This window comes from Equus asinus, chromosome 7 (genome assembly GCF_041296235.1).
Source record: "Equus asinus isolate D_3611 breed Donkey chromosome 7, EquAss-T2T_v2, whole genome shotgun sequence".
Classification (NCBI taxonomy): Eukaryota; Metazoa; Chordata; class Mammalia; order Perissodactyla; family Equidae; genus Equus; species Equus asinus.
The window spans coordinates 25,746,662-25,764,631 of record NC_091796.1 but is presented as its reverse complement, the minus strand read 5'-3'; the positions used below and the strand labels follow the sequence as shown (position 1 = coordinate 25,764,631).

Here is a 17,970-nt window from a genome sequence, read left to right as displayed (position 1 = left end):
AAGAGTAAGATCATGTAAGATACTTCCTCCACCTAGAAATAGCCAGTTTAAGTGAATTCGCAAAAGTGAATTGGCACATATCGTGGAAATATTTCTGTTAAGATAATTAGGTAGGACTACAGCATCATGTGGTGTCCTATCCCTGAGATATTCAGCAGGGAAAGAAGCCCTGGTTTAGGTGAGTTGGAGATCAGATGACTTCAACCTTCCTCCTAATTCTAGCATTCTTTTAACAATTTTCCATCTAAGGGAGACTAGAAAAATATACTTCAGGTGCAAATCATGTGGAGAGGCAGTGTGATGAGCTGGTGAAGGCCATGGCCTCTGGAGGCAGACAGCTTAAGCTCTAATCCTGGCACCACCCTGGGCAAGTTCCTGAACCTTTCTATGCTTCATCTGTAAAATGGAATGGCAAGAGTGACATCACACAAAGTGACAGACTAGGAACTCCTAGGGGTCAGTCCCTCCACTGAAGTAACCACTGAGCTGGAAAAAGCAATTGGTATCAATTATCTCGGAACTCTGGACCCTGATTGGACACGGACAACAACCAGGAGAGTGCTTGATGAAGGGAAAGCTGCCAATCTTTGCTAAGAGAGTGGTGTGTGAGAACCAGCTACCATTCCCCAGTCTCCAGCCCCACTGCAGCTGTGGGGATAGCCCTCACACTCCTGGAGCAGCTGGCTGGTGCCAGGTCAGGCAGTGGGAACTTTGTCCTCCATAAATTTGGGGTTGTGTACTTTGGTTGGTCTGGCGGTTCTGAATGACTGGCACAGATGCTTGCCTTGGTTTTTGGCTCTCTTGGGATGCAGTGGCACCAACTGGAAGATTTAAAGGGATAGAGCTCCTCTCCTTCTCCCCTCTATTGGGAGGCAGACAGTTTAGGAAAAGTATAATAAGTGAAATGAAAAATTTCAGTTCAATGAAGGAGTTCAACAGCAGACTTGAGCAGCCAGAAGAAATGATCAGTTAACTTGAAGATAAGGCAATTGAAATTCTCCAGTTTGAGGAGCAGATAGAAGAAAGAATGAATCAAAAAGTGAACAGAGCCTGAGGGACCTGTGGGACACCATAAAGCATACCTACATGTACATCATAGGAGTCCCAGAAGGAGAAGAGAGAGAGAAAGGGGCAGCAAAATATTTGAAGAAATAATGGCCAAAACCTTCCCAAATCTGATGAAAGACAGACACACACACACCCCCTACACAGAAGCTCAACAAACTCCCAGCAGGATAAACTCAAAAAGGTTCACAGTGAGACACACTACAGTCAAATTATCAAAACCCAACATCAAACAGGGAATCTTTGGGGTTGGCCCTGTGGCCAAGTGGTTAAGTTTGCGTGCTCTGCTTTGGCAGCCCAGGGCTTCCCTGGTTCAGATCCCGGGTGTGGACATGGCACTGCTCATTAGGCCATGTTGAGGCGGCATCCCACATGCCACAACTAGAAGGACCCACAACTAAAATAAGATATACAACTATGTACTGGGGGGATTTGGGGAGAAAAAGCAGGAAAAAAAATTTTAAAATTTAAGAGGGAATCTTGAAAGCAGCAAGAGAGAAGTGATTCATCACATACAAGCCATCTTCAATAAGATTAAGAGCTGATTTCTCATGAAAAACCACAGAGGCCAGAAGGCAGTGAGATGACATATTTAAAGTCCCAAGAGAAAAAAACCTGGCAACCAAGAATTCTATACCTGGCAAAGCTATTCTTCAAGAATGAAGGAGAAATTAAGTCATTTCCAGATAAACAAAAGCAGAGGGAGTTATTTACCAGTAGACCTGCCCTACAAGAGATACTAAAGAAAGTCCTTCAGGCTGAAATGAAAGGACATTAGATAGTAACTCAAAGCCGTAAGAAGTAAAGAACACTGGTAAAGCTAACTACATAGGTAAATGTAAAAGTCAGCATTATACTTTTGCTTTGTAACTCTTTTTTCGTATGTGATTTATATACAAGTAGAAAACAAAAATTATAAATCTCTGTCAATGGGCACACATATATAACATGTGACCTATGACAATAACAACCTAAGGCAGAGGGGTGGAGATGTATAGCAGCAGAGTATAAATGTACTATTGAAACTAAGTTAGTATTACTTAAACTAGGTTGCTATAAATCTAAGATGTTAATTGTGATCACCAAGGTAACCACAAAGAAAATCACTAAAAAGTATAGAGAAAAGGAAAGTAGGTTTCAAAATGGTACACTACAAGAAATAAACACATAAAAAAGGCAGTGATGGAAGACTTGAGGAACAGAAAACATATAAGACGGACAGAAAACAAGTAGCTAAATGGCAAAAGTAAATCCTTTATCAGTAATTACTTTAAATGCACATTTAAAGGCAACTAAAAGGCAGAGATCGACAGAATGGATTAAAAAAACATATCCATCTATATGCTATTTTACAAGACACTCACTTTAGAGACACAAAGAGATTGAAAGTAAAACAATGAAAAAAGATATTTCAAGTAACTGAAAAAGAACTAGACTGGCTACTTTATTGTCACACAAAATACCCTCTAAGTAAAAAAAGGTTACAGGAGGCAAAGAAGGAAATTACATACTGATAGAAGTTTCAAGCCATCATGAAGACATAACAATTATAAATATATATGCACCTAGCAACAGAGCCCAAAATATATGAAGCAAAAATTGACAGAACTGAGGGGAGAAATAGTTCTACAATGATAGTTGGATACTTTAAGACCCCATTTTCAATAATAGATAGAACAAGCAGACAGAAGATCAACAGCAAAGAGAGGCCATGAACAACACGATACACCAGTTAGACCTAACAAACATACATGACCAAGTTGGAGTTATCCCCAGAAAGCAAGGGTGGTTCAACATATAAAAATACAAGAATATTGCCTTGTATGCATACAGTTATGTGCCGCATAATGACATTCTGGTCAATGACAATGGTCCCATAAAATTAGTACCATACAGCCTAGGTGTAGTATGCTATATCATCTAGGTTTGTGTAAGTCTCTCTATAATGTCTGCACGATGACAAAATTGCCAAATGATGTATTTCTCAGAAACATATCCCCATGGCTGAGTGAAGCATGACTGTACATACAAGGGAATGTTATTCAGCCATAAAAAGGAGTAAAGTTCTGATATATGCTATCACTTGGATGAACCTTGCGAACATTATAAGTGAAATAAACCCAACTCCAAAGGACAAACATTGTATGATTCCACGTATATGAAATACCTAGAATAATAAGAGACAGAAAGAACAGAGGTTAGCAGGTGCTGGGAGGAGGGGGAAATAGGGAGTTATTGCTCAATGGGTAGAGTTTTTGTTTGGGATGATGAAAAAGTTCTGGAATTATACAGTGATGATGGTTATATAACATTGTGAATATAGTTAGTGCCACTGAATTGTACACTTAGATACGGTTAAAATGGTAAAACACATTTAAAAAAATGAGATGGGGAGAGTCCTCTCCTAAGATTGTGAGGATCAAGAGAATCAACATTTTGTAAAGCACACAAAACAGTCTCTGGTACTTGGTAAGTGTGACGTTTGCTCATGACTATCTTTATGACATGCTCCTTAGTTCCTTCTGTCTGTGCACACACCATCAACCTCGGAACCATGAACTCCAGGTAGGAGCTGTACTTCTAGAAAGGCCATTGAGACTAGCTAACTGTGAGAGTACTGTGAAGAGGAAAATCAATATATCCTGATTTTGTGAAAACAAAGGTCCATCCCAGTCTAACTTAAAGTATAAAAACTGGCTTTTCCTCGTTAGGACAAGGCACCATCATTGCTTCCAACAGTGACAATATTTTGATATGCTGTAACTTTCTAGAGGTTTCATCATTTCCTTGTCTTAGAGAAGACCAAGGGATATTACTCTGCTACACTCATCCAGTATCGGATGGCACAGCTGACTCATACTCAGAGTGCCTCTATTTCCCCTAAGGCTTCAAGCAGGGGGTGAGGTCAGTAAGTAAGCAGTAGCCTTTGAAAAGTGCTGGGGAATAGGTTTTTAGAATGAAATCAGTGTGAGGGTAGGATTGTGAGGTGGTTCTGCAGTGGCAGAGGAACCTATAGAGTTGAACCTGAATAATGAACGGAAAACACTGTTTAAATTTCCACGTGTCAATTTAAAAACACCCATGTGTTTGTTATCTTGAAAGATGGCCCAAAATTTTGAAGTAATTTTAACACTTTGAAAAATTAGTTTGAAATAATAGGAAAAGAAGTTTAAAAGAGGCAAGGACATTTAGGGACGAATAAGCAACCAGCTTTATTAATTTAAGATACCAAATGATGGCTCTGATGTGACCCTGGCAGAACATTCTCTCTAGGATCACTGGCAGCTCGCACTCAGCTCACTTTGAGCTTTGCTGCATTTATTATTACATACCTATCACACAGCACATGAAAATGTACATAAAATGTGAAATGGCAGGAGGCTCTTAAAATTTTTTCACAGCACTTAAGGTCCTTTTATTTCTCTACATTAGTCAGATATATCAGTAGGCATTACTATTTAAAGGGTTTGAAGAAATTGTAAGGCATTTAGAGGAGGTTATAAAAATGGGACCAAAAAGAAAAGTTAATACCTATATTGTTACAATTCAGCAGCAAAAGTTGTGTATACATTTAATTATTCAAAGTTCACAAGGTAGTCATTTCACAGGAATCCTCTTGTGAATCCTTTGGTGAATTTAACAACCCCCTCAAATTTACATTTTTAAAGATCAGCATATTCCGGCCATTCAGCCCCAGCAAATGGTTTAAGGAGCAACTTGTGTTTATCCTACATAAGATATGTTTTAATATAGAGGATGGTGGGGATTGTTCCACCATTTCCTCTGAGCACTGTCTAGGGAAACAGAACATAAAACTATGTACACATCTTCAGAGAATATCTTACCAACCTCCATTCCCTTTTTCCTATGTCTTTAATTCAAGCCCGACGTCTGGCTTGGCGTATATTCTCTGACCTTTGGCCTGAATTCTCTTCTTGTAAACAGTGCCACTGTTGTGCAACTTATAAGCAGTTACAGCTCTCCCTCTAATACGTGTCTCAGATATTTAAAAGCAAATAAGACCTTCTAAACATGCACTTTGTTTTGTGTAAATTATCAACTCTCCATAAAATTCAGTAGGGGGTCACATATCTCAGTGGCTTCTTTACTGTCATCAAAGTCTTCCTCTCCTTTTGGCAGTTGACTGTACGTGTTTCCCAACTGGATCATTTCCATGAGCGCCTCTGCCTTTTGAGATGTCTGTGTTGGGGACTGCCTGCTTCTCTCCATGGTCTGCATCTTTAATAACCCACTGCATTTTCCCCACTGCCCTTACGAGAACAACCTTCCATCTGACTTGGCATCCATCCCCTGACCTTGAGCCTCCATTCTCTAGTTAGATATAATGCTAAAGTTAATTTATTCTTTTCCCCTTTCCCTGCCTTCTCCTCTGATTGCTTTCCCCGTTTCTTTTGATCCCTGTTTTGTGTTGGCATCACTTCACTGGCTAAAGGGATTGTTTAAAAGTTTGAGACAGTATTATGTCTCCTCAAGGTGTTGCCCACATATAATAAGGGGAGAAATGTTCACCAGTTTTCTGAGCAATCTCGATGTGATTCAGCATTCTGGTGCTGTCAGCTACTCCTTACCCATAAACATTAGGCCATCAGCCAAAATCACCTCAGGCTCAGCTTTAGGAAGCTCCTCTTTAAGTAAAAAATTCCCATAATCTTCAGAAAAAATAGATTTAACTAATCATTTCCCTAATATGTTTCTTTCAAGCATGTTCCTAGGGCAAGTATTATAAGTTCTAGAGAAAAGATTTAAAAGCTCTAATTGTTTTCTTAAAAGAATGTTTCTTAATTCATTTGGGGGTAGGGTTGATATTCTGCTTTGTTAATTCCAGTTGGTGCTATAGTTCAGTAACATGCTAGGGGCACATGCAATAATATTTAGACTGTGTCTCAAATCTGGGAGGCAGGGATTATAAAATTTCAGCCTTCTGTGTGTACGTAATAAGTTACTCATGGCTGATGTGGCTCATATTTACCTAAAGAGAAAGCCTAAGAATGTAGTCATTTATCCTATAATGTGACCAGTATTTCATTAATAAAGAGGAGCAAGGTTAAAAATCTCAACTTGCGATTTCCTTTATTAGTCTTAGACTAGGACTTTATAAAATTGATTAGTATTTTAAAACTCACCTGGATTGTTCGTATAAAGGCCACTGTTACTCGTTCTTCAAATTCATTCAGGGGAGTATAAAGGTTTAAAATTTTGACAATCTGTTGGAATAAAAACAAAAGTTTAGCACAGAGCTAAATAAGCAGAAGACAACTTTTGAATTTTAAAGAATATATGACATTGGCACAAGAGTAAAATCTTCTTTAGATAGAAGCTAAAGCTTAGATGGAGCTAGACTGACGCTCAGGAGTCTACGTTTAGTAAACTCAAGTCCATAAGCTTCGCTGGTAGATCTGAGCCCTCTTACTTCATTCCTACCTCCTACATATCCACCTCAACCCTTCCCCTATGCTCCATGGCTTACAAAATAATGAGGATTTTAGGAAACTGTTGCCTCAAATCCTCAGCCTCTAATCTACTAGTAATTTAGAGATTTCTTCAGAAGAGTACTGGGGATCTTACTTTAGATTAAAAAGAAAAAAAGGTCTTAACCACACCTCCCTACCTCCCACCACCCTTCAAATCTATGAAGGAACAGATTTTTTCCCTATTTGGACAGAGGATAATCTACCTACTGTTTGGTGGAAGTAGCATGCTCAAATGCAAAGTACACTTATAAGTACACTTAGGAAAGTAAAATATACTAAAAAGGGGAAAACAACTTTGAAAACTTTTACTACATTTGTAGAAGGAAGCGGTTTTCTTTAGAGTTTGGTATTTGATCTTTTAGTAGTTAGTGGAGGAGGTAAGGAAGAGTATGTTCACTTTGCAATACTGAGTTTGGAGTTTGTTGTTTTTTAGGTGCTGGACAGGGAGAAGGCATGTAATGTAATTTGGCAAGTGATTTCCTTGTGCTGGTCTCATTTTGTGAGACCACTGTGCAGTGGCCTATTTCTACATAGGCACATTCATGATGGAGGGCAAGGTGCCCTGCCTGAGGACAGGCTTTATCTTTTCATAGACTGGCACTATCTCTGCAACCGAATCCCACTATAATACAATTTTGGAGGGAAAAAGAAAGGAATATTTAAATGGCTCTAGGTTCTGACTTTATTTAAAATAATGTAAATGGATTCTAGGTGAAAACGTGACCATAATGAAAGTATCATTGTAAAGAAAACTATTTATTTAATGCCAAATACCTGATGCTGCCAATTTCTGGAAGAGATTTAAATTTCTGGGTGAGAAACATTACAGAATTCATTGTAAGTGTTTAAAAAAAAGGTTTTTAACCTAAGCTTGATGTTTTGTGGGTTTACTACTTTCTCTTTCTAAGTAAGCAAGAGAGACCAGAAAGTTACTGGAAAATAGTGGCATCTGTTTCACAGACCAAAGTGGTCTTTGCTTCATCTGCTGCCACTTCAGAATTGTGTCATTAGGGTATATAAAGGCTGAAAGTGCAACCCTCAAAACCACTGACAAGAACAGACTTGAAATGGAAGCTGGGCTTGAGCCCCATGGTTGATGGGGATCCAGTGACCATACCTGCTGGGTGCTGAGGGAGGTGCACAGCGAGCAGATGGCCTCAGCGTCCTCGGGGGTTTTCTTCTTCAACTGCAAGAGTTGGGCTGCTTGGATCAGAGGTTCCATGGTCTGAACGGCTCCACTCTGGTGGAGGTTTCTTCCCCGAAGCCACTCCTCAAGTTGACTTATATTGTACCTTAGACATAGGTAAGAGAGCTGTGTTAAGCCCGTCCTCCTGCTTCACTGGGATGAGCACAACTGTTGTGTTTATTTTGCAGCCTAGCTGCCACTAGTGTTATCATTCTCTTCACCTTAATTATCTCACATGGGCAAAAGCCTGAAAAGTGCCTGGCACTCAGTAACTTTTTGTTGAATGAATGGGTGCTTAAAATCAAGCAAAGATGAAGCATCTAAAGTGTCTGTATAAGTTAATGGGAAAAAGAGGCATTAAATATATTTAACTAAAACAACATATATTTAACACTCACAAACATATTTATCCTTCTGTGTTAGCCTTCATGGCTCTTAACTCATTGCTTTTTCTCTCTGATCTATCCACATTGTATTTACAATCTTTAAATTAGAGTACATAAATGTCTTTAAGCTTTGAACTAATTTGTTTACTAAGTACCAACTCCTGTTTGATGAATTTCACCAACAAAAAGGTGTGATGGATTTGAGTCACATCCTGACCATGACAAGAACTATCAGTTAGATTGGGATTTCATTTTCAGAGACAAGTGTCTTGTGCTCTGAACCCAGCCGGTGTGTGCAGCCTCATCCCTGTTGCTGGGGCAAGGCGCCTCTCCTACCTGAGCTGCATGCCTGTGCTCCAAGAGCAGACGTCCTTCCGCAGGAGCAGGTTGTTGAGAGTCACCGCGTTGATCATGTAGAAGAGCTGTTTGAACACCTGCAGGATGATCTCAGGGTCCAGGCCCTGGTCGCACATGACTGTGTGAAAGGAATTCATCTGGCGGATGACAGCTTCCAGGCAGTAGGAGTTATCCCCATCCGCCATGCTGGAGGTGCGCTTCCGATAGCCAGTTGGCTTCACACCAGATAGACCCTGAATGCTCTCATTTTCCAACATGGCAGAAACTGAAAGAAAAGCATGATTAGAAGATCTGTTTTTGGATCAGTCAGATCATATAATACTCAGGGCTTTGGCAATGATACATCCAGAGGTGTACGTGTTGATATGCTCGGGAACTTACAGCATTTGGCATAGAATTTCTAATGTGTTGGTCTCTATATGGTAGGCCAAATTTTCACTTAAATGTACCAACTCAATTCTGTATTGGCTTCTGTGCCACGAGTCCAAAGGTTGAGAACTGAGCAACTTGAGTGTAGTCCTGGCCCACCCACTGACCTGGGCCTGGAGCTGACATCATCCTGCTGCTGTTCAAACAGCTCTTCTCCTGAGCTATTGACCATGTAAATATTAGGTTAGCTGGTCTGTTGTACTTATTGCACATCACCTAACCATGTGCCAGGCACGTTATGTTCAGTATTTCTTTTTTTTTTTTTGAGGAAGGTTAGCCCTGAGCTAACACCTGCTGCCAGTCCTCCTCTTTTTGCTGAGGAAGCCTGGCCCTGAGCTAACATCCGTGCCCATCTTCCTCTACTTTATATGTGGGATGCGTACCACAGCATGGCGTGCCAAACGATGCCATTCCGCACCCGGGATCTGAACTGGCGAACCCTGGGCCGCCGAAGCGGAATGTGCGAACTTAACTGCTGCGCCACCGGGCCGGGCTGGCCCCTCAGTATTTCTTTTAATCTTCCAACAACACATTTACTGATGAAGAAATTGAGACATAAGGAGGTTTAAATAACTTGCCCAGGGTCACACTGCTAGGAAGTGGCAGGGCCAGGAATTGAACACAAGTCTGTCTGACTCTAGAACTGGTGCCATTGATCACCACATTATTCTGAGTCATGAAGTATCCCCAGCTCTCCCTATGTCTGGTAAGAAGAATAAATGGTACCTCATAAGAAGATTCTGAGGCAGCCAGAAGAATTTGCAATGAACCTTGGCCCAAGGGATACACTTCTGGATGGCATGAAAGACTCTGTCCTACTTGGAATTCACTTATAACCTACTTGTGTTGTAAGAACCTGGGGACAGCATTACACATAGATCCAGGGGACCATTTCCTCCCCAGCCTTCATGGAACACAGTGAGTGAAGCATATGCATTTCAGGTTTTGTTTGTTTTTTTTTAAGGATTGGCACTTGAGCTAACAACTGTTGCCAATCTTCTTTTTTTTTTTTAATGCTTTATCTCCCCAAACCGCCCCCAACCCTGTACATAGTTGTATATCTCAGCTGCAGGTCCTTCTAGCTGTGGCATGTGGGACACTACCTCAACATGGCCTGATGAGTGGTGCCATGTCCACCCACGCCTAGGATCCGAACCAGTGAAACCCTGGGCTGCCACAGCGGAGCGCACGAATTTAACCACTTGGCCTCGGGGCCGACACCCTTTTTTTTTTTTTTTAAACTTAAAAAAGTAACTGCTCTTATTTTTCAATGCTGATTTCAAGTGTGCTGCTTTGGACAAAGTGAGTGTTCAATAAATATTTATTGCATGAGTACTTACTACTGTATTCTTTTACAAGAACAAACCACTCGATGCTTTCCTCTTTTCATGAGTAAAGTGCATATGTATGTATGTATGTATGTATGTATGTGTGTGTGTGTGTGTGTGTGTGTGTGTGTGTATAAAGCAGGATGATGTCGGGTCCAAGCCCAGGTCAGTGGCTGGGACAGGACTACACTCAAGTTGCTCAGTTCTCAACCTTTGGACTCTTGGCACAGAAGCCAATACAGAATTGAGTTCGTAAGCGCCCATATATATATATATATGTATATGGCAATATGCATATTTATATATATATATATAGGCATATATATACTATATATATATATAGGCAAGAGGATTATATTTTTTCACTGTATATGCATTTATACCTTTTGAATTTATATTTATTTCCTATGGAAAATAGTGTGTTTTGGGGAAAAAATAATACAATATACTACAGAAAAAGAGATAAAGGAAAAATGCTATAACCCCTCACTATCCAAGTCTCAGGTATTTTGACAGGATGGTGCTGAAAATTTCATAGCTTTTCTTGAGCACATGGGACACACCTCCTCAGCTGCCTTTCTTGGGAAGGTCCTGGCTTTCCGGAGGCTGTGCCCAATTTATCCAGCTCCTTAAAAGGAGGCAGCGCTTACCCTCACTTCAGACCCCACGATGAGTGCTGGAGATCTTTCTGTGGCCAGCTTACCTATCATAGGCTGCAGCACGCCCTCAGCAATTTTAATGAGCTGCTGGTAGATCTGAATGGAAAGGTCACTCAACACCTGACGGTATTCGGTGAGGTCAAAATTCTTAAGACAGTGCTCATTCTGCTTGGTGGTATTCTGAGTCATGAAGCCCTGCAGAGGGAGAGGCGGCAGCGTTACTGAGGTGTTGTGGTCTGCTGGACTCAGCAGGACTTCGGCCTCCGGTCACTTTCGCAACTGTTTGTGAGGCCCTATCAGTCTCTGTATTTATATGGTGCTCTACAAGACCCTGTCAGTTCTTTGAGGTCTCAATGATGGCTCTTAAATTTGAAGGCGATGTAAAAACTCAGCATGATAAAGAAGTCTGCTTAATTAAGAAGCCCTAAATCCTTTAGTCTGAATCCCTGAGGTGAAGCGATTTCCCTAGGGTAGAAAACTCAGGTTGGTAGCAGGTCCAGGAAAAGAGAGGTCCTTACTTTCTGATTCTCTGTCCAATTCTATTCCCAATATACCAGGTTACCCTAAAATGGTAGATTATACACAGTCCCGAAAGGAGTCTGGCCCTGGGTCAGATTATATATTTTTACAATGAGAAATTTTACATAGATTCTATCATTGCATATCAGAATAGAGGACCTGAAACAATTCCACAGCTACAGCACCGTGTCCTCTCAGCTTCCTATATTAACAAGATAAAATAACATGTAAGTTTAAAGAAAGGTTAACACCAAAAGGACTCATGTGACCAATGTCCCACTGTATTCGGGCCAAGGGAAACCAACAGATCAGTGTCCAGAAGAGTGACTATCCCCAGCAAAGCCTCTTATAGGGTGGCAAGTACAAAGCAATTTTTAATAAAAACAAAAGCAGGTGGGAGAGGGGATAAGTGAGATAGCTAAGCTATTGAGATATAGCTATAGATATATATATATTTTCTCCCTTCTTATTTAGATTACAGAGATCTGGTTCTACTGTGGTTCACGTCTTGACCCTAAGAACATAAGCACATGTAACAACAACCTAATGTATTGGAATTCTTCCTCCCTAGTCTTAAGTAATGCTCCATTTGAATACATACATTAGGTCAAGCAGTGACTCTCAATGAAATAACATTAAACGCAGTTCTGTGCTTAAAGTAAAAGCTTGTATATAATAAGCTTTTTAGGGTTATGTAATAGAGGACATCTGGTTTGAAATGAAGGCCATTTCTTCCAAGAACACAGTAAACCTTTTGTTTTTTAAAACATTTCCCTTTCGTCACAGAAGCAGGTAATCAAATGAAGTTCTGATTCTGAGGAGAGATATGGAGTTAAGGCATGTTCCAAAGAAGGCAAGACTGATGGGGATGGGATATCTTTTCATTATCCCAGGAAGAAGAGTCTGTCAAAACTTGTTATGGCACAAAAGACGGAATAAAGATAAGCTTTAAAAATTGTTGCGCTACATTGGTTTACAGCACATATTGACCTTGGGAAGGGTGGAGAGTGAGCTATGTGAAATAAAGGGGAGAAAGGAAAGTTGACGAGACCCACAGGGACCTGGAAGTGAGCAGTGTCTGGGACGAGTTGGGATTCTGACTGGAGAAACTAGAGAGAAAACACACCATATGTTACTAGGTCATTGGGCGGAATGCAGAGCATTGGAAAAGTTCTTTCCGGGACCAATGTTGGGAATGGTGAGTTCTGGACAAAGCTGGGCCCTAGAGGTCCGGAGCAGAACATGAAATGATGGGGCCAGTTGGGCCTCAGGCCAAGGAATCAAATTTGGTTAGAAGCATGAAGCTGGGCTTCAACGTCAGTTTGTACAAATGTACTTCGATCATGTCGTGCCTCTTTACTTGCGGTCATCTCTGTCTGCCTGAAAATGGACAAACCGGTTGGCTTAGGAGACAGTCTTACACACCAGACAATGGAGCTTTCTTCCAACATACACTGAAATGGGGCTCTTTTAGGGCTGCTTCAGAAATTTAAGGTCACAAGGGTTTTCCTGGAGAGTCCCTGGGCTCTCAGACAACAGATGCATTATGCAAACTCATTTCCCCACCAAATCTAATTATTTGATTCAGGGTGCTCTCCCGGGCCCTCAGAATCATTGAGGCCACCTGGAGGCAGGTTCTCTGTGGCCTGCTTTATTCCTGCTTCTAGCTATCAGCGTAGTAAGGCATGCCCAGGCCTGAGGCCCAGAGAGTGCTCCAGAGACCTTCCTTATGTCCTCTCCCTAGGGGAGACCACATTTGGACAAAGCAAGGACACCCTCTGTGACTGACACCCTGATCCCTGTTCTGACCTGAGATCTGAGGTGCTCTGAAGTGGAACACATGTTGCTGTGCCCACAGAAACAAAACCTGACTGCTGAAGGATTTGGGGCACTTTACGTCAGCACTCACCTCATCCCCACTATACTGCTTTAAACAATGAAGGAGGCGGCAGGTGTTGGAGAGCCAGAATGATGTCATCTCAAAGTTCTCATTGTGCTTCTGTGAAAAGGAAAGACATTCCTAGTCATGAGTAAGTGGTCTCTATCTGGTTAAATGTTTACCTGGCACCTCTCGTCCTTGTGTCCCACTCTTCCCAGCATGCCCCAAGCAGACCTGATGATGGGCAGACACTTGCCAGTCGCACACATGGAACCCACTGCCAAGAGGTTGCGTTACTGTTCCTCCACTACTGGGGATGGCACACAGACACCTCTCCAGGTCCCCTGATGGGTGGTGTGCGCGCGCGCACACACACACACACACACACACACACGACAGGCTGCCTCTCCGGCTGAAGCATACAAAGCCAGTGACACAGATGAGGCTAGACACCAGCAGCCCTGGGCTCTACTGTAACCACTGAGATAGCTGGCCCTGGCAGGTGCTGAACTATATGGAACGTTAGGGAGCATGCCAATGAAACAGTCTGGTCTGCCATTTATCTAGATGTCAGACGTCCAATGGTTTCAACTCTCTGGAAAATGGCTACAAACCACAACCAAATGAAAAAAGCTGCTCAACAACCCAAAGAGCCGTGATGCAGTTTCCGCACTCAGGCCAATGACTTCCCAGAGCTCCTTCTGTCAATAAGCATTATCATCATTTAAATGGCAGAGAGAGGTTTGAGTTATGATGTCAGTAAAACAAGAGAGTTGCACCAAAAGCGAGTGGTGGGGCTTGGGATGTTAACTGAGCCCAGTGATTAGGGAAGGCTTCCCTGAGGAAGTGACACTTGAACTCAGGCCTAGACTCACTTCCACTGACACAGGCCCCCAGCAGGAGCTCATGAAAGAGGTCAAGGAGGAGACACAAATCTGAGAGTTACCAGCATGTAGATGACATATGTTTAGAGTTGGGAGTGGATAATGCCTACAGAGCCCCTGGTAGGGAAGGTGGTGTAGCTACTGATAGAGAGCTGGCACAAAGCTAGAAGTTAAAGGCTGGCTCTGGCACTCTGACAGAAGGGAAAGGGGGCAGGCAATGTGGCTGAGTGGATCTCAGGATTGCTCTGGACTCAGTGCTTGTAAGACGGCTTACATCCTGAAAGTGGCAGCGTGTTAGAGAATGAAAGACAGTCTCCAAGAGCAGTACCATTTGGGGCTCGGCCTGCTGGGCGAGATAAACCCTCTCGCTGAGGGCTAATCTCCCTCAAAAACCTCACCTCCCACCCTCTGGCCCTGGGCCCTGTGTGGCCGGGCCTCACCTCCTTGCAGCCCAGCCTGGGGGCAGCAGTGTCCCGGCCAAGGCTGCCTCACCTTGGGAGGTGTTGACTGTCAACAGCCTTCCCTCTGCCACCACCCTGGGCAGCAGACACCCAGCCCCTTGGAGAGCTCTGGGAAAGGGCCTGTGCTCAGGTTGTATCCCTGAATGTCACTCCAGGGTGGGGCAGCCCCCCTGGGCTGAGGGTATCTTCCTAGGGTATCTCTGGTCAAAGCTTCTGAAAGCAGGGGCTCCTGGAGGCTTAGCAGGGAGGTGGCCAGAGGGCTGCACTGGATTTCTGGGCTTCCTGCCATTTCTGAGCCTGAACATCCTTCTCTGGGACCTGCCTGAGCATCCCGGTTGCGTGGGTGAGCTGCTTCTGTGCTTATATCATTTACCTTCAGAGTTGGAGGCTTTGAGAACTCACTACAGACAAAACCCAGAGAGAGAGAGACAACGGTGAGGGGTTGGCTTCACTCAGCCCACCGTGAACCCCCTCCTTTGGCACAGGATGCTTACCTTGAGGACTTTCTTAATGCCGTTGATGGTGGAGGTGAGTAAGGAGTGCACCTTGACATCGTCGTTGATGTAGTCCGCGTGCCGGATGCACATGTAGAGGATATAAGCGGGAAGACAGGGCACTGTGCCCGCCAGCATCTGGGGCTTCAGGTCTAACAGCAACAAACAGCAAGAGTTTGATTTCTAGCAGATGCTTGGGGCTGAATCCTGGTCTGAAATACAAACCTTTTCAGTATTTTCCTGTAGCTCGTCTAAGAGTGACCTCTCATGGGGGTTGGGAAAGGAGGCGAGAAAAAGCTTCTCTGGATACTCAAACGCCTCCTAACAGTAACTACTAGTAGTTTCTGAAACTAGTTAAAAACCCCAAACTAACAAAAACACATTCCTGACTGTTTGGACTTTAACATTAAAACAGGCTCCTAACACCTCGTCCTGACAACATGGAGGAAAGGAGCCCACAGGGAGCTCCCTGAGTTTATACACAGAGGCCAAGGTCCTCGCCAAGAAGGGGACCATGGCCAGAGGCTGGCTGAAGACAGGAGCTGGCTCCCCACCGGCAAGGACACAGGGCGAGAACCTCTGACCCCTGTGTACAGCACGTCCCATGTGGGCACAGAGGGCTCTTCAGAGCAAGAACGTGAGGGCTGCTCCCAGGAGAACCTGGCAAACTGTACATCCTCAAAGACAGAGCTAGGGGCTGGCCTGGTGGCGCAGCGGTTAAGTGTGCATGTTCCACTTTGGTGGCCTGGGGTTCACTGGTTGGGATCCTGGGTGTGGACATGGCACTGCTTGGTAAGCCATGCTGTGGTAGGCGTCCCACATACAACGTAGAGGAAGATGGGCATGGATGTTAGCTCAGGGCCAGTCTTCCTCAGCAAAAAAAGAGGAGGACTGGCAGCAGATGTTAGCTCAGGGCTAATCTTCCTCAAAAAAAACCCAAAAAAGGGCCAGCATGTAGGGCTGGGACAGCTGGAGCAACCTCTACCCCTTTAGCTGTCAGTTTGAGACTAATTACCTGGCAGTGCCTGCCCAGGCCTTCTTAGAACCAACAGATCAAGTAAGCTGCTGACTGGCCACAGACTCTCTCCGCCCTCCCCAGTGCCATCACTTGACGTGTGTCTCACCAGCCTCTGTCTTGGCCAGTGCTAACTTGCCTACTGTCAGGGACAGCTAATACCTGGTCCCTTTCCATCTGCCAAATACCCTCTCGTGTATCCCACACCCTTGCCCCACTAGGCGTGCTCTGGCAGGACTAGAAGGAGCTTGTGACTTTCCCCATGAACTGCAGACTCCTACCCAGCCCCTTGGTCCCTCCCTGCCAAAGCGCCTGGAGGGCTAGGGAGAAGCTGTCAGACTGCTTTCCCTTCCAGAGGAAGCCAGGGGAGGCAACAAATCAGGCTCAGAGCAGTGAGTGGTGGCAGGAGCCCAGGGAAGGAGGAAAGACCCAGGTTAAAGGAAGGATGCACGATGAGAATGGCCAGACACAAGACCCTGGGCACTGGATTCCAGGCGTGCCCACTGTGGCCCCTGTGCTGTTTCCCAGGCATGACCCTTCACTCTCATTACCTCCACCTACAACATCCACCCAGCCCAAGCCTCAGGAGCCACCTCTAGGCTTGGAATGGCAATGAAGGGAGGCCACCTCGCCTCCACCTGCAGGTGGGCCGGGGGAGGGGAAGGGGCATCATCCGCAAGTCTTCTGCTAGTGCTGTCCTGGGTTGGGGCTGGGGGTGTGCTTCCAGCATCTCTAGCTGGTACTTGGCTTACACTGTCCCCTCAAATCATCCTACCCTTCTAGTTAAATGCTAACTACAGGCTGTAATACTCTGGGTACATGGTTAACATTTGGGCATTTCATAGGTTCAACAGAGGGCTGTGGCTTGTCCCTTGGCTCTAATTAGAATACCAATGACATTTATCCAGAAAATGTATTTTAAGGCCAAGACTTCCAAACTACAGCTTCTTGTTGCAAGCCTGACCCTTGTGCGGACTGCAAACAGCTTGTCCTGCCTTGGAACGCTCTATTGTGATTGGAATCCCATTTCCCATAGGCTTGCTTGGTCTGCCCAGCTGAAGGTTAGTATCTTGAGGGCAGGGACAAATCCACCACAGCAACTAGCTAGTGCTGGGTACCTAAGGGGTGGTTGCTAAAGTCTTGGCATTCGTTTGGGTGGAGTCTTTTGGAGGGAAGGTGACTGGGTGCTGTGTGCAGGCAGCTTAGCAGGGCATGAGCTTGCCTGGGACCATCTGAGCGACGACAGTGGAAGGAGCCACCCATCTGCTGGCATGAGCAGTCTGCATTGTTATTAATTATCATTCACTCTGATGCTGTGAACTCTGAGTTTCCTTCATGACAGAGGACAGGTTCATTCCTAGCAGCATTTGAACAAGATGCAGCCTGTTTAAGGAAGCTTGAGATGCGCTTACGTCACATGTAAATAGTTTACAATTGTAGGGGAAATTAACCTTTATAAAAAGAGCAAAATACTCAGCTACTAAAAATACCCAAAGCTGAAACAAAATCTGGCAGGCCGAAGTCATGCTCCATTCTTCCTGTAGCCTTCAACGCTCAGCACAGCGGGATCTTGATAAACTTAAGTTTCTCTAAAATCATGTGTACCTGTTATTTGAACTTCCAATACCCCTGCGAAAGCTACCACTTCTTTGAATTCCTCACATTTGAGAAGGGTTCTGTGGCCTTAAGACAGCACTTTCACTGGTGTTATACTCCACGCGATGAGGTAGACAGGGTCCGTAGCCTCACCCCCATTTTACAGACGGCAGAATTAAGGCACCAGAGAATGGAGTTGGTGGGTCCAGAGGACCAGACC

At 43.9% G+C, this 17,970-nt stretch overlaps 1 protein-coding gene across 1 annotated transcript in view; it reads right to left on the bottom strand.

Moving 5' to 3' along the window:
- MYO5B (myosin VB) overlaps nucleotides 1-17,970 on the bottom strand; it is a 347,774-nt gene that overhangs the window by 4,157 nt on the left and 325,647 nt on the right. The window contains exons 33-38 of the mRNA XM_044774721.2: nucleotides 15,140-15,291; nucleotides 13,331-13,420; nucleotides 10,947-11,097; nucleotides 8,466-8,751; nucleotides 7,675-7,849; nucleotides 6,210-6,290 (exon numbers count right to left, since the gene is read on the bottom strand). Coding sequence (XP_044630656.2) covers nucleotides 6,210-6,290; nucleotides 7,675-7,849; nucleotides 8,466-8,751; nucleotides 10,947-11,097; nucleotides 13,331-13,420; nucleotides 15,140-15,291 — 935 coding nt within the window. The remainder of the gene's footprint in view (nucleotides 1-6,209; nucleotides 6,291-7,674; nucleotides 7,850-8,465; nucleotides 8,752-10,946; nucleotides 11,098-13,330; nucleotides 13,421-15,139; nucleotides 15,292-17,970) is intronic.